This window comes from Anguilla anguilla, chromosome 13 (assembly GCF_013347855.1).
Source record: "Anguilla anguilla isolate fAngAng1 chromosome 13, fAngAng1.pri, whole genome shotgun sequence".
Lineage (NCBI taxonomy): Eukaryota > Metazoa > Chordata > Actinopteri > Anguilliformes > Anguillidae > Anguilla > Anguilla anguilla.
Window position 1 is genome coordinate 31,696,219 of NC_049213.1, and position 16,923 is coordinate 31,713,141.

Here is a 16,923-nt window from a genome sequence, read left to right on the forward strand (position 1 = left end):
TTTCGGTTTTCGCTCTCGTATCTCCCCGGGCTTCACAAACAAGCAGAGGAGGGTTTCCTTCCCTGTGACTGCAGGTGCCTGGCGGGGGCAGCCGCTTCTCCGCGCCGCCGTCGCAAACCGGCCCCCGTTCGGGGTCGAAAACAGTGATTTGGCTATTTCTGTTAGGGCACACCGTCATTATCAGCCAGCGCTGTGGCAGGTGTGTGAGCAATGACAGTAATGTAACCAGGTTTGGAAAAGTGCAAATTGTCCTGTTTCCCCCCCCCCCCCCCTTACTGTCAGACCTTATTTTGAGTTTGTAAACCTTTCAGTTCCTAGGAAGCCGAGAGAAAAAAAGTGACAGCCGATAATTATCAGATTTAAAGGTTAAATACCATTTGAAAAGGTGTGCGGTCTTGAAACTGGCGATGGAAAAACTGAGAACCTAAAGGCAGTCGTGTAGGAGTCATGCACAAATTTCCTTTCATTTCTGTGCACCTTGCAGTGCGTTCTAGTTCCCCTGTAAAACCCACCGCAGAGACACGTTCAGGTCTTCTTTACTGTTACTCTCAGCTTAAAAGGAAACACGCTCCTCTTGGTCCCATTGTAGACAGGGGGTTTAGGCCAGCCTGCACCCTTGAATGAGTGAATACGTTTGGGTAAAAAAAAAAAAAAACAACTTTAACTTGGAGGCCGTTGGCGTGCGCTGGTAACGAATCCAGTCCTAATCAGGCAGGGCTCGGCAGCGTTCTCCTCCCGAAAAAGAAAGCGTCTGAAATTCCTGTTGGGCGGGAGGTGTATCGACCTGGCGTCGGCCGGCATACGGCGCACGTACGAGCGCGGCGGGGAAAACCCGGGAGAGCGCGGCGTGATCTCACTTATTCATGCGCCCGCTCGCGTGTTTATTTCTCTGCCTCCCTCCTCGGTTGGAGTTCTCTGTACCAGGCTCTCTTTCTTGGTCCTAATGTGGAAAGAACAGAGGCCCTTGTTAGCCATAGAGTTGAAAAAGTGAAAAAGGAGAAGGAGGTAAAAATAAAAAAATAACTCTGGTCCCATTAGCTCGTAGGTACTCACAGGTGTGGATCCGAAATGTTGCGATGGATTGCTCAGTTGGGTCTGGCATTGTGTTGCCTTTGAATTCTAACAATAGGAGAGCTCAGAGAATTTTAAGCTAGTATTTTTAGGCGATATTTTGCTTGCCCGTTCTTTGATGGAGGTTCATTTCAGTTGAGCGCTGCGGACTCAGGCTTTCTCAGCCAGTGAGGCTGCAGTCGACTGCATTGCAGTCAGGGCAGCTCTTAGAGATTCGTGCAGACGCCTGCAGGCAGCAGCTGTCAGCCTCCTGAACCCGCCATCCCCCCGCCCCCCACCCCCCACCCCTCCCCCCCACCACACGTGCACCTGCACGCCAAATCGCTGCCGCCTCCTGTGATTCGGGGCAGTTTGTCACCGTTCCCGTCGTTAGCAGGGGTGTCAGATGTAGCGGTTGTAATGTGGTGGCGTCTGCCCCTCCCCTCCCCCCTCCCCCCTCCCCCCCGACTCCTCCCCCCCGGTCGCCCCGGCGGCCCCCCGAGCTGGCGCCGCTCCCCGCCTGGCGCTGGCCACCCGTGACCCGGCCCCGCCCAGCCGAGCGGCTCGGGCGGCGGCTGCTCTGGCCGCCTCTCCCCGGCAGCTGCGAGGCCCCCACGGCGTGACCGTCTGCCGCCGCTCCCTCGTTTTCCGAATCAGCGCTGGGGGCGGGGCGCGCCTCTCCTCTCCCCCGAGGGCCGGGGGGACGCGTCGTGAGAACGCCGACACCCTCGCAGGTGCGGCGCAGGTGCGACCACATTAGACGCGCGTGCGCTCACACCGCACACGCACGCCCCCAACGCCTGACTCGCACCCACAGAACCGGCGAAGACTAGGACAGCTGCGCGGAAGCTTCCGGAAGCTCGCGGGCCGCTGAGAGCCGTGCTCCGCCGCCAGGGCCTGCCGCTCGGGAGAACTAGAGAAACATGTTTGCCCGTGCTAGAGATCGTATCTGACATGTCTAACCACAGACAGACCTGTCTCATCTCATTATGCATTTTTCTCTTATTAACTCATGGCGCTGAAACTTTTTTTTTTTTTTTTTTTTAGCCGTTAGGGTTTGATCTCTCTAGCCTTTGATGTAATATTCATGCGTTTTATGTAAATGAGCCAAACAGTATATCTCGTCCTTTAATTGGTGGCGTTACTAATGTCGAAAAACCGTGTTTCGCTTCACAGTGGCAACTCTGACCCTACGTGCCTGAAATGGTACGTTTTTTTGGGTGGATGTTGTTATATACGTTCAGTGCCTCATTTAGACCCGGTGTTGTTGTCACATTCAGTAACAACCTACACAGCAGCCTGTGTAAAGGTACGCATTTAATTCATGGAAAGTAGTCTGTTGTTTAGACCAATTTGACTCTGGAGAACAAATCAGTTCCACCTAAAAAACAAAGAAAGGACTAGGTAATTAACCGCTTGGGTGGAAAAAACGCAGGGCAGACGTAAAGGATTCAGTCACTGCGGTTCCCGAAATGCTGAATGTCCCGTCCCCAATATCCAGGCCCCTTTTACCTCAGGGCCGTCTCTCTGTCTGTGGCGGGACAGCGTTGGTGCCTCCACGGAACTGACCAGTGGAGCTGGCGCTGGATGAAGCTCACAGAGCGCTGACCCAGATCTGTTTAACGCCTTGGGTGCTACCCAAAATTAAAACACCCGCAGCTCCAAACAGGGATACTTACTTTATTCAGGAAGTCATGTGGAAATAATCATTATTGTAAATAATTTGGAGTAAGAAGGTTCCATTCCGTTGTCGCTGACACACAGCATAGTAACTATCTCCCAGATCAATGCCAGCTCTTATTTTAGGGTGGCGCAGTGTTGCAGTGATGTAGTGTAGTTGTGTCATGCACAAATAAAAGTGTCTGAGATTGTCCTTCAGACCCACAGAATGTATATAATTGCATGCACAGACACATACAGTCCATGGTTCTTATTTGCACACACATACAAGACAAGTGCTTTATATGTGTCACACACATTCACACACCACACACACACACACACACACACACACACACACACATACATAATTATTATTCACAGTCTCAATAGAAACACAATGTTCAGAATCCTCATTTGCCAATATGCGGAGTTCCAAGGCGTACACACTCAACCTTTACGATCCTCACTCCACACACCCAGTGCTCACTAACACACACACCTGGCCCCTGCACAAACGCGCAGGGACTGCGGCGCCTGTGTGTGCACGCTGCCCGTTGCTCTGGCCCTCAGACCCGCCTCTCCCTTTAACTGGCTCAGGCTGGCTTAATATCTGGGTCGTTATGTTGGTCGGGACGCTGGGGGATGAGTGGCATTGACGGCTTTAGGGGACGCGATTATGGAGATTGCGTCCAGCGTGCGCCTGGCGATAAGAGCGCGCCTTTGTCATGAGTGCGGCTGTCGGGTCCTTCAACCCCCCCACCCCCCTCGCGCCACCTCCCCCCCCCCCCCCCCCGCTGGCGGCCTGCGCTGAGTCAGCTGGCCAGTTCTTACCTCCCCTGACTCAGATTATGACCTTGGCTGGCTGTCTGCGAGCCCTCATTAGGGGGCCGAACTGGGACAGCGGGGCGAAAGTGTGCTAATTAGCCCGGCTAACGGTGCCCTTGCTCTCCGGACTTAGCGCAGATCCTCTGAAAGGCGTCTCTCCTCGGGATAATAGCCTGCTAAGGTAAGAAGTTCAGGATGGCATTATCGCATCGGGAGCACTGATTGGAGTAGGGTGGGGGGTGGGGGGGGGGCGGAGAGGGGGGGTGAGGTTGGTGGGGATTGGAAGGGTGTCTCTTTCCCTCCTTTGCCTCTCTCTCTCTCTCTCTCTCTCTTTGTCAAAGGCAACCGACGCAGATATTCACAGAGACCGTGGCGCGTAATTTGACGCACTTACAGTTTTAATCGCGCGCGGCATTGTCTGTGGTTGTCATTCTGACGCATATCTGGGATTGGGAGCCCTACTGTACTGTCATTTCCAAAAAGAAGAGGCCTGTGCTCTGGTGTTTGTGCGTTGGAAGGACCTTTAAAAAAAGCCCCTTGGGAAGGTCAGGAGCGTGGCAAGGGTGACCATGCCGGTGCAGTAATATTCATACCCAAGACCTGTTCAAGTGAAATGAAAACACATCATTTTGTTCTTGTGAAACATTTTTTTGACACTTCATTTTGAAAGGACCGTTGCTTGCATGAATGATCAGTATTCTGGGGTGAGATCTGTCAAGTTGAAAAGGTCGGTTATACCTGACAGGAGTAAATTACAGTAAATTAAAATCTTCATGTTCATAGTGACTGTCATGCCATATGGACTGCTTTGTTTCAAAAGGAAGTTTTATTTATAGTTAATGTAAAAAAAATACATCCCAACACAAAAACATGAATTTAGATTTTTTTTTTGTTGTGCAAAACTGAGATTTTACTTTGCGTAAAAAAATCATAAAAAAACCACCAACAGTAATTTTTTTAGCATTTATTTGGTCCTTGTTGATGTTTTTGGCCGGTTTCCTTTTTTTTTTCCTGACTGAATTATTATTCAGGTCAGGATTCGGGCAGGCTTTGGCGCGGCCATTTTAATGAACGCTCCCCCCCCACCCCCCGCCACATAAATCCCCCTCCCACTCCCCCCTCACCCCCCCCCCCCCCCCCACCCGCCTCCTCTCCGCTCTGACGCCGACGGGGGACTAATCGGGACGGGGGCTGCGGAGGCTGATGTTTGCGTGTGCGCTCCACCTTTAATTACCCCGGCTGGCGGGCGCTCCGTGCAGCCGAACCCTTCCTGCCGGGGCCCGGCCCCTCGGCCCCGGCCCAGCCCGCTCCGGGGCGTGCTCTCTTTCCGGGATTCGGGACGTTAACCCGGCCCTCATTAGCCGGAGAGGGAGGCCGCGAGACGCTGGGCATCAGGAACTAATTACCGAGGCCATCAATTTACGGCCCCCGGAGCTGCTTTTAAGGACATTAACCAAAGTTCTGCTCACACATCAGTCACAGTTCTAACAGGGATGAGCAGGCACCGCGTATTCATTGTAATAAATTAATGACTTGTGGACTTATGGCTTATTATATATATATATATATATATATATATATATATATATGTATGTATGTGTATATATTTACATCACATGCCAGTAACAACAGCTCTCTTGAATGTACCAACAAGTATGAACCCCTTAAAGCCACTTGATTTTTTTACATTAAGCGTGTGTATGTGTGTGTGTGCGTGCGTGTGTGTGCCTGGATGTGTGTGCGTGTGTCCATGCGTGTATGTGTGTCCATGCGTGTGTGTGTGCCTGTATCTGTGTGTGTGTGTGTGTGTGTGTGTGTGCGTGCGTGTGTGTGCCTGGATGTGTGTGTGTGTGCGTGTGTCCATGCGTGTGTGTGTGCCTGGATGTGTGTGTGCGTGTGTCCATGCGTGTATGTGTGTCCATGCGTGTGTGTGTGCCTGTATCTGTGTGTGTGTGTGTGTGTGTGCGTGCGTGTGTGTGCCTGGATGTGTGTGTGTGTGTGTGTGTTCATGCGTACGTGTGTGTGTGTTGGGGGGAGGAAGGTGCTGCTGTCCCCTTGTTTCCGTGGCGCCCGCGCTGTGGCTCTGGCGCTTCTTCCCTGTGAGGAGTCTCCAGCCTCTCACGGTGGCGAGGCAGGGGCAGGACGGGCATCTGCCGCTCCTCCCAGAGGGAGCCGCGCGCCGCGCAGTCGTGCCCTGAATGCGTCCTGCCACTTTCCCGTGGCAGGCAGCCCGGCGCGTTTGGCAAGCGCTCTCCCCCCCTCCCTTCCCCTCTCCCCCCCCCCTCCCCCCCCGCCCGTTCTCTCCCCAATGAGCTGTTCATCACGCTCAAAAATGTTTTATTAATTTTTTTACTTTTTTTTTTTTCCGTGGGTGTGCCGCAAGTTGACTTACGAGCGAATGGCGGCCCGGCTCGGCCTGGAGGAAATGAATTCCGCCGCCGGGTTGGTGGGGGCTCAGAGACGGCTTTGCGCGCGACAGCCGCCCCTCGCCGCGCCGGGGGCCAGTAATCTGCGCGCGGCAAAGGGCTGGAGTTTTGGGTGCGCGCGGACGGCAAAGCCGCTCGCCTGTCAGCGGCGCGGTGGCGGGGCTCGGGGGGCGGGCGTCTGCGTCCGATTAGCGAAACCCAGCTGTCGTTCAGACCCCCCCCACACCCCCCCCCCCTTTAAGCCTGCGCCCCCCCCGCCCCCCCCTGTCTGCGAGCGCCTGTCCATAGCGTTTCTAATATTCCCCTTATTAATCGGGTATTGCACAACATTATGCTGCATAAGGAGATCATGGCTGTAATCTGATTCCATTAAAATGCCCCCATGACACAGTTCCTCCCCCTCCTCCGGTTAGGTAAAAGACAGGGCATTAATGAGGAAGGACGGAAGGGTGGACATATCCCAGCCTAAGCTCTAAACCCTCCAGCCTGGAGAGGGGGGGGGGGGGAGGGGGGACAGAGGTGTCCCTGCAAACACTTGTGAACTGCTCGGTTCGGTGCGACCAGCTAGTTCGTGGTCATGACCAAACTGAACAAGTTCACGAAAAGGAAATTTCGCCTAATCTGCACTCCACCCCCTACCCTCCCCCAATGAACAGCAGACACTCGTGAGAAATAGTCTGTCCAAACCTCTGAAGTCCCTTCAAAAACATACTTTTTGGCTGGACCGCAACAGCGGGGCCAGCCCTACAAAACGCGAATGTCTGTGACTGAGTGATGAAGTTACACCATTGGTCGGCCGAGTTATGACGTCACACCATTAGTCTGCCGCTCCAGCCATATACCAGGTTTTAACCTGGTCTTGTTTGAGAGAACTATGGATCAGATGGTTGTCTTGGCTCTCGTGTTTGGGTCTTGTCTTGGGCTGTTAGTCTAACTACCTAGTCTAGACCAGTGGCATCTGACTAGGGTGACGGTGTTGTATAATAGTTAAGAAAGTGGCCTTGTAACTGAAAGGTTCAAGGTTCAATTCCCTGCTAAGGCACTTGCATTTTACCTTTCAGCAAAGTAGAAAACCTGCATCGCTTCAATATATACTGTAGCTAGCTGTATATGGATTTCATACAATGTAAAAATGCAAAAAAGCTGTATAACTCACTCTGAATAAGAGCGTCACCTAAATGCCCATAATGTAATGGAATAATATAATGACTAGTTAGCCTAATGTAATTAGTAGCCTCAGATAACCCAGCACTGTTGTCCTGGCTGAATGCTTACACCATAATTCTCTCTGAATACCTCTTAGCCTGGTACATGCATGGGCTGCGTTTGTCTGAGGCAATTAAGGTTTACATTCCTGATTGGCACATTTGCTATCTTTACCTGTTATCGCTGATACCTTTGAAGATTACTCTGCTCCAAGCGCGTCCTCCTACGTGCTTCCTCAGCCAGTATTGATTTGGGGTGGGTGGGGGGGGGAAAAAAAAAACCTAATCACTTCACTTTAAGCTCGTAAACCACTTATGAATCCCACGATGTGTTGATTAACGTTTCTTAAGGTTGAAGATTAGACAGGATAAGACACAAAATTGCTTGAGGCAGTTGTCTGTCATTTTTTTTGTCTGTCTTAAGCAGTTTCTGTACGTGATTAAGGTCTGTGCACGTGTCGCACATGTTAAAAGGGGTTTTCATGAGCTGTCCCACATTAAATAGAAGAACAAAACACAAAGGGTGGGTTCAGTAGGGTGTAGCCAGAGGAGTTGAAGGCAGTTGCTCACAGTCGGTTGGCATCGGCAACCAGAGTGATATAATTGCCAACTTCTGTATGTTTTACAGGCAGTAGGTGTGCACCATCTGATTAACGGAGAAGTAGACAAATAGACCCGTATCAACAGGGCCAGACACTAGCGTGTGGGGTGGGAGCTGGGGGCAGGGTGTACTGGCGGGAGGGTGGAAACCGTTCCCGTGGAAAGTTTGGGACCCCGGCGGGGGATTTCCGAGCCGCGCGATCATGTCCGCCTGCGTTGACCCGGCGGTGGGACGGTCCGGCGCAAAGAGGTTGTTTTGGTTCAGGGGCGTGTGCTCGCAGCTCATCAGAGACGGGCCTTTCCCTACGCTGCTGTAAGTACCGCAGATGAGACACCGGTGGATTTGACCTTCTGTTCATTTATCATTTATCGCTCACCTTCGTTTAGATCGCTTCTGTGACTGCGTTGATCCAGTGTTTGCGTAAAGTATATATATATATATATATAATTTGTTTTGTTTTTTTGGGAAAATACATGGGTTTTCAATGCCTTTCAGAACTCATGATGCTAAAAATTATCTTAGCAAATTCTGAACTAAGTGGTGGCTTAATCCTGAAAATCAACACATTTTCTTTAGAATTTACACGTCTTGTATGGTAGAACTGCATGGTTGGCAACAGTTATGCAAGTACGTACCTCTGAAACGTTGTCTAAACCTATATGTCTGAGTCCCCCCCCTCCCTCCATCACTGAGTGAGAGAGAGCAGAGGGGTGGGGGGGGGTGGAATTTGGTTGGGTGGCATAAATCTGAACGTGAGCTCTTTCTCCCCCTGGCGTCGTGCTGCAGCCGCGACAGCAGTGACCTCACGACGATCATCTCCAACCTGCACCACACCCGGCAGAGCGGCATGCCCGAGGGCCAGCCGTGCGGCGAGATCAGCAGGAGCAGCACCGTGGACATCGGCTCTGCCGCCGCAGGTAGGGAGACGCCCAGGGCTCGGGGCCCGGGGTCCGGCTCGCGCTCCTACGCCCCTGCACCTCTCCCGCCAAAAAACCCAAACATGAGCCCTGAAAATTTATCACACCGAGCTGCTTTTTCTGGAGGCTAGAGGGGTGAACGCCAAATCGCTAAACGCTGTGGCTTTATTTGTATTTTTTTTTTCAATGGTTAGTGGTTCCTCTCTCTCTACCTGGTGTGTCTGTGAGTGCTGTGCCTTCACTTGAGGTGTTTTCGTGCATTTCTCTGCCGTTGTGGTGGAGATGAGAGACCCCAGCACACCCTCTCCAGGTCCTTCTCCTTTCCCTAAAAGGATGTGTTTGTGTTTGTAAGTTCATTTGGCGTACTTTACTTAATTGGCAAGATTAACCACATTGCTCATCCCCTCGCGTCTCTCTCTCGAACCCGTTGCTTAATGTGCACTTGACATTTTCTTTAGCGCTCCGAGCTTATTTGTACCTTTGTGATTCCCACTTCAAATAAATGGCTTTATTACCGCCTAATCTGATGGGATCTTAAACAAAGACGCGGCGAAGTGAGATAGCTGAATGCATTAACTGAGAGATATTTATCCGATGAGCATTCTGGCTCTCCTTACGTAGATACGGCAAGAGAGGCTGCATGGACCTTACTCGCTTTCCACCGCGTTCCCTAAATTTAGCGAGCATTAGTGTTAAAAATTACTAAAAATGTGTTATGTTAAAAAAATTAGCTAATATCTTTAAAATTTCTTAGCAATTATTTCCAAAAGTGGTCAGTGTGCTCAATGGGCTTCTTTGGTTGTTGGTCATGTTATGGACTTTAACTTTATTGCTTTTAGAAGTAGTGGGTTCTGCTTATTATTCTGCTTTGGTGAATCGTTTTTGGAAAAGCTTGTTGTCAGATCCACCTAGAAGTTCATGTCTAGTAGGTTTTTGTTTCTGTTTCCTGCCTGTAAGCCATTGAGAGGACACAAGTTGACCTACGGTATCATAATTATTTTTAAAAAAACTTTCTTTAGAGTGGGGAGGGGTTGCTTCATGGCTGCTGAGGTATTATCAGGGCTTTATCGATGTCACTTTGGTGCTTTTGTCTGTGTCACGGAGACGGAGCAGAGAACATGATAGATGAGAAGGCCGGTGTTTATGAACTCTAATTGCAGTATTGATTGTTCCTGGAGCCAGCGAACGCTGCGCTCTGTAATTGAGATGTTGTTCTCGAGACCGTGGGGCTAGGCAGCGACTCCGGCAAGACACTTTTCCTCCGCGCTTGCAAGAACTACGGCACTCAAGCGAAAATCACATCAACGTCAACCCCTTCGTGTCTTACCTAAAAAAAAAAAAAAAAGCCAAGAAATGAATTTCTGCAGACTGAATGCATGCTTGTAAATTCCAGAAAAATAAAAAAATTATTATTTATTTGTTGCTCCGGTGGAAGTCACGCTAAGCGTGTGACATCATCTCTGTGAGGTGGTTCTGATCTTTCTGTTTAAGTTTTCTTTTAAACTTCTGACCCCGACGGGAACACTAGGCCATATGCCCGACTGCCCAGCCCGACACGTCAGACCGTGCGTTCGTACGCCTGTTCGCGGACGTTTGGCGTTTTGATGTGGTTTTCAAGTTTGCTTCGGCTTGTGGCGAGCGTTCCCCAGCGGTCAGCGAGGGGGCGTTGGGTGAGATCAGGCCCCGAGTCGCCGTGCCGGGCGCGAGGGTGAGGTGTGGCGTCTGCCGAAAAAAAACTGTGTGGACTGACAAGGGTTGTTATGTCTCCTCCCCGCTATAGTGTAGACCAGACTTGGGTCAAATATGTATTTGTTTTGGATTCAAATACTTTTCTGTGCTCTGTTGATCTTGCCTGGCGTAACTGAGCCTGCCAGTATGACCAGAAGGCGGGGTTTGACACTTTTTGAGAGTATTTAATTGGTTCCAATACACCAGACAAGATCAGTAAAGCGTAGAAAAGTATTTGACAAATACAAATACATTTTCCACCCAGGTCTGGTGTAGACTCTCCAGCACCTCCTCTGTGCATGTCTCTGCTTCTAAGGTGTGCGATAATTATTCCCGCGAAAAAGGAAAAGCCATAATGGCTCGGTGATGTGGTGAAACTTGTCTGGTTAGGAACTCCTCAAACGCGAGGGGTCGGCGGGGATTTGTCAGGAGACGCCGTAATCTTAATAGGGAGAATCTCAATTAATTCAAAACTTTAATGGAGACAGACACCCAGGGATGGGGGGGGCAGACTACGGTGTGGGTGAGGCCACAGATCTGCTGGCTGGTGCATTAAATGCAGATTTAAGAGCCCATTTAAGCAGCTCACCCGGTGTCTGTAAACATGCCCAGTCCTATCACCCTGTGTCCCCGTGAGAGAGAGAGAGAGAGAGAAAGAGAGAGAGAGAGAAGAGAGGAAGGAAGGAAGGAAGAGAAAACACGAGCATGAGTGCCACTGAGGTAAGAAGTTAGGCAAAGTACAAGCACCGTTGTTAGTTTAACTATCGAACATTTCATTTTCTGTTACATTTTCCTGCGTTTAATAAGGACCTGCTCTACTTAAACAGGTTCATCATCCAAATTATTACCAACAAACTGCTTTATTTTCACATTTATGCAAAGGAAAGTCAAGTTCTCAGATTGGTTATCATATTCAGTTGTATGTTCACCTGTGTCTGGGACTGGGCTGTTCTTCTAGTTGTTTTTAAGTTTTGCTCCCCGTATTTTTCTTTCTCTAAAAACACGTATAACTTGTAGGAACAGATTCGCCTGCTATAGGAATATATCCAGTATACACATGCAATACAGATAGGGTAAATACACATTTGCATGGCTGTTACAAAGCGATGTAGAACAAGCTCTGTGTAGAAAGAGTTAGAGTGCGGAAAATGAGATTTAAAACGAAATTCCTTTGTGAAACCCTTTGACCCTCTAACTGCGAGGAAGTAAATTCAGAAAAAGCGTCTTGTTGAACGTAGCGGCATTCATAAAGCCCGATGACTTGTGTGCACTCGTGGGCACATTAAGCCAAACAGTTCCACGGAGTTTAGTCTCAAAATGCTAACTCCTTCTGTGGAAAAACGCAAGTTTAGATTAGATTTGAAAGACGTTTCAAAGTGAAACACAAATTTCTGTGGAAATTCAAGTTTTGATTAGATTTCTAAGACGTGGTCGAGGTAAGCCGTTGGTCATTTTCATAATGATACACCCTGAACTGTCGGGATCAGAAATGTGCGAAGAGAAGAGGTTGGCATGGTTTGTTCCTTTTTATATGTCATCGGGACATTTTTCACGAACCGGACCGGTGTAATGGGTGTAGCGTTAGGAAAGAGAGAGAGAGGAAGAGTGCTTTAAAAACTAAAAGGAGGAGGGAGTGTGCCACAGGGGCCAGGGAGGGCAGGCAGGGGTGATGAGGGGGGTGGGGGGGGGGGGGGGGGGGGGGGGGGGGGTGGGGGGGGGTTAGGGCGGTTGCAGGAAGAGGAAACTGGCCTCTCCGTCGGAAAGAAGGCCGTTAATTAAATCGGAGGGGCAGATGGGGGAGATGGTGCAGGCGTCGGTAGTGAGGGGGCCTGAATGGGGGGGGAGGGAGTGTAGGTTGGGGTTCGAGAGGGATGATAAGTCACTGGAACCCCCGCCATGTTCTCAGCGTTACACAAGGTGTAGTTCTCCCCCCATAACCCTCTTCGAGCACTAGTGGGAAAGAGTGCAGGTGTGTTAGGGGAGGCGACAGTGTTCCTGAACAGACCTCCTGGACAAGTTGTGTGTTCAGCCCGGGTTCTGAAGAGTTTTTTTTTCCCCATCAGGATTGTATTTTCGGTTTTTTTTTTTCATCTGAATTATATTTCCTGTTTTTTTTTCACACAGAGCCATATTTCCTATTTCTATTATACTCTTTTTCACATTTCAAACAAATAGAGAGGTTTGTGATGTGAAATGGCGCCGTGCGTGCTGTCCTGACCGCTCTCGGCAGTCTGCATCCAGGGCTGCTGTCCTGACTGCCATGTGTAGTACAGTATGGATTTTGGCTCGTTTCCAGGCTCCTGTCTGCCTCCCCTGTCTCTCCCTACTCCTACTCTCTTCACCCACCTGTTTCTCTCTGCCTCTGCCTGTCGTTTTCTATCCTGCTCTCTTTCTCTGCCACTTAACTCTTCTTTTGCATTTCTCTCTAATTCAGTCTCTCACTCTGCCTCTCCTCCCCTCCCTCCTACTTTTTGTTGTCTCTGTCTCTCTCTCTCTGTCTCTCTCTTTCTCCCTTCCTCTCTTCCCCTTTTTCCCTGCCTCTGTTTCCCTGCCTCCCACCCCTCCCCCTCCCTCTCTCTCTCTCTCTCTCTCTCTCCCCCTCCTCTCTGGTCGGGATGGAGTGGCCGTGCTCCCGGCAGTGGAGCGTCATCTCACTGAGCGGAAGCTCCCCCAGCCTCGCCCCCCCCTCCCCCCCCCCACCACCCCCCCGCCATCCCCCCCACCCCACCCCACCCCCCGCCCCCCTCAGCCAATCAATGGGCGCCGCTCGGCCCCGGCGGGCCCGGCGAACGCGGGATCAATAAGTTATTAGCACCATTCTGTCAGCCGTAATGCGGAGATTGATCGGGGGCAGCGGCCGGCCCGCGCCGCCCTGCACTTCCGCTGCCTGATAAAGATGACAGATTAAGGGAATAAGAAAAGGGAATTAAGGAGTCTGGCTGTCAGGGCTGTCACTGGCCGGACGAGAGGAAGAAGAAATGCCATTGCCCCTTCTCTTTTTTTTTTCTTCTTTTTTTTCTTCCCCCCCTCTCTCCTTAACCTTCGCTCATTCAAGCCCTCCCCCCGCCTCCTCCTCCTCCTTCTCCTCCTCCTCTGGTCACCAACCTCCTTACCCTACCCCACCCCCCAAACCCCCCAAACCCCACTCCCCCCACCTGCCCTCTGCTCTCACCCTTTCAGTGAACGCCAAGGGCCTTTAAACTTCAGACTCGGGTTCGAGCCTGTGAGCTGTCCACAACCTCGCAGTGATCAGGAATCTGCCCGTTCTCTCCTCCGAAGCGGCCGTGCCATTCCCCTGGCTCAGAGTGTTGCGTGCGGCGTTAGCGTCGGTGGTTAGCGTAGGCCCTGGCTCAGAGCGTTGCGTGCGGCGTTAGCGTCGGTGGTTAGCGTAGGCCCTGGCTCAGAGTGTTGTGTGCGGCGTTAGCGTCGGTGGTTAGCGTAGGTGGTTAGCGTGCGCCGTTAGCGTCGGTGGTTAGCGTAGGCCCTGGCTCAGAGTGTTGTGTGCGGCGTTAGCGTCGGTGGTTAGCGTAGGTGGTTAGCGTGCGCCGTTAGCGTCGGTGGTTAGCGTAGGCCCTGGCTCAGAGTGTTGCGTGCGGCGTTAGCGTCGGTGGTTAGCGTAGGCCCTGGCTCAGAGTGTTGTGTGCGGCGTTAGCGTCGGTGGTTAGCGTAGGCCCTGGCTCAGAGTGTTGCGTGCGGCGTTAGCGTCGGTGGTTAGCGTAGGCCCTGGCTCAGAGTGTTGTGTGCGGCGTTAGCGTCGGTGGTTAGCGTAGGCCCTGGCTCAGAGTGTTGCGTGCGGCGTTAGCGTCGGTGGTTAGCGTAGGCCCTGGCTCAGAGTGTTGCGTGCGGCGTTAGCGTCGGTGGTTAGCGTAGGCCCTGGCTCAGAGTGTTGCGTGCGGCGTTAGCGTCGGTGGTTAGCGTAGGCCCTGGCTCAGAGTGTTGCGTGCGGCGTTAGCGTCGGTGGTTAGCGTAGGCCCTGGCTCAGAGTGTTGCGTGCGGCGTTAGCGTCGGTGGTTAGCGTAGGCCCTGGCTCAGAGTGTTGCGTGCGGCGTTAGCGTCGGTGGTTAGCGTAGGTGCCACCGGGCTCAGCAGAGCTGAAGGACTGGCTGGTGTTAAACGGGAGTGTCTGCACTTTAAGAACGAGCGTTTAATTAGTATTAAAAGATCTCCTCCCAAAAAGCTCTGACGACCCCCCCCCCCCAGCTGTCTGTAACCCCAGGGGACTTTTCCATGATCCTCTAACCAGCAAAACTTTACAGGCTTTCTTGGTTTCTTTCTTCGCTGCCTTCCCATTTTCTTCTCTTTCTGTTCTTTGTGAAACTGCAGAAACGTTCAGCTCTTACTGCAAGCTTCTCGAATGCGGCAGAAAATTCCTAACACCGTCAATTCCTTATGAAACAGAAGAACAGCTGACGTGCACTTTTCTATTTACATTAACTTAAAAAAAAAATATTGTTATGCTTTTGGTAGAACTCAACGCGGTACCCACATGCAGCACAAACACTCCTGGACAAACACACACATGCGGACTGTCCAAACACAAATAAGTGTCCGCGCACGGATACGCACGTACACTAAAGCCCACTGTGTCTCGCAGACTCAAACACATTCACAGACACACGCGGTCACAGACACACACACACACAGACACACAGACACACACACACTCCCCCGCTCCCCCCCGCCCCCCTGCCCCCCGCCCACGCACATTAATAAAATCACGGCGAAAGTGCATTAGATAACGGCCGTGATGGCGGCGGCGGCGGCGGCGGCGTCCTCGTTCCGTCCGGCGCGGCCGTCGGGCGAGGCTGTAATTTATGAAGCCTCGGAGGAGGCTGTGTGATGTCAGCGCGGCAGATTACTGATAGGCCCCTTTCATTTTGAAGTTTAATAAAGCTGTCTGGGTGATTCAGCGCACGCCTTCAGTTAACCACACGGAATAATGACTTCCCCCGCCAGCCTGGCCCTGAACCTTTCCCTTTCGTCTGCTGCGTGATGCCCAAGCTGAGAACTGAGTCACAGCTGCCTTCGGGGGGCAAGCCCCTTCCAGAACATTCCTCCACCTTAGATCCTGGGACAGACAGAGGTTCTCACCGCGTTTGGGATGGAAATCGGTAAATAAAGCCACAGGGATTATGGCAGTTGGGGTAGGTAAGGGTGGTTACCCCACGGCAACAGCGTGGATACACTCTTGACTGGAGTATGACTGTGTTATTTTTTTTTTTTTTTTAACTGTGAAAAAGTATCACTTTGGCTTGGCGCCCTGAGCCGTGGAGCAGGACACAGCCAGGCCGCCAATCAAATGAGGGAGGGGGCGTGGCCTGTCGCCGCACCAATCACCACGTGCCAGGGGGACCCCGCCCTCACAATAACCCACAACGGGGCCCAATAGCGGCAGCCGCGCGGGCCTCATCGATTCATTAATCTGACGATTGATTGGGCGATTAGCCGGAAAGCTCATTTGTGGCGCAGCGAGGACAGGCCGAGCGAGATTTCAATTTGGAAAGCGCCGGGGGAAGCGAGAGCTGGACCAGAGCGGCGGGACCAGGGGGCTGGCTGTGGGTTGGGGGGTGGAACAGGGGGGCGGGGGCTAACTGATTAGTCATTTGTGCCCTGGGTGTCAGCGGGAGTCGATCTGTATCTATTAGCGAGGGCACTCACACAGGGCCCCTCCCTGCAACCGGAATAAATTTGCTTCTACGAGGGAATACGTCAAACCGGGCCGTTATGGATCCCGTTCCGTAGCGTCCAGGCCTCTGCGCCGCGCGTACTTCCTGCGCAGGACATCGCTCTTCCCTCTCCGTCTCTCTCTCCTTTCTCCCTTCTCTGTTTCTGTCTCCGCTTTCTACTTTTGGTTTTCTTATTCTTTCCCTTGCGAGGCAAAGAAGAAGAAGAAAAAAAAGAGGAGGTTTTTAGAGTAGTATTTGTGTTTTAGCCAGCTCAGGGAGTGCTGGAACCTGTGTACCGTGCTTCCCAGCACTGCAGGACTTAGTGTACCTCTCCCACGGACCCCGGTCTCCGGTGTACCGGCTGGGGAAACGCGTGTGTGTCGCAGTGCCGTGCGTCTGCGTGCGCGTGTGTGTGTGTGTGTGTGTGCGAGGCCGGGGTCAGACTGCACTGCTTAGCAGGGTAAGGATCTTCCTGTATTTACCCAGCCGGCCGGGTTTCTGAATTTGAGGCTGAACTGAGGACAGCGCTGGCCATTTCCCAGCAGCCCCTTGGATGCACTACAAGGGAACGGAAAGGGCCGCTGGAAATGTGAAGATTCATAGGCCTGCACTCGTCTGTGTGTGCGTCCTGCGCTGGGGGGGGCGAGAGACAGGCACTGTGGCTTTAACTAGAGAGAGAGAGAGAGAGAGAGAGACTCAGAGAGACGGAATGGAACGGAGAGAGAGAGAGAGAGAGAGAGAGACTCAGAGAGACGGAATGGAACGGAGAGAGAGAGAGAGAGAGAGAGAGACTCAGAGAGACGGAATGGAATGGAGAGAGAGAGAGAGAGAGAGATGAGGAAT

The 16,923-nt window shown here is 51.8% G+C and overlaps 1 protein-coding gene across 5 annotated transcripts in view; it reads left to right on the top strand.

Moving 5' to 3' along the window:
• samd11 (sterile alpha motif domain containing 11) overlaps window positions 1–16,923 on the top strand; it is a 72,247-nt gene that overhangs the window by 27,467 nt on the left and 27,857 nt on the right. For all 5 annotated transcript variants that reach the window (XM_035389179.1, XM_035389180.1, XM_035389181.1 and 2 more), the window contains exon 4: window positions 8,556–8,686. In XM_035389179.1, coding sequence (XP_035245070.1) covers window positions 8,556–8,686 — 131 coding nt within the window. The remainder of the gene's footprint in view (window positions 1–8,555; window positions 8,687–16,923) is intronic.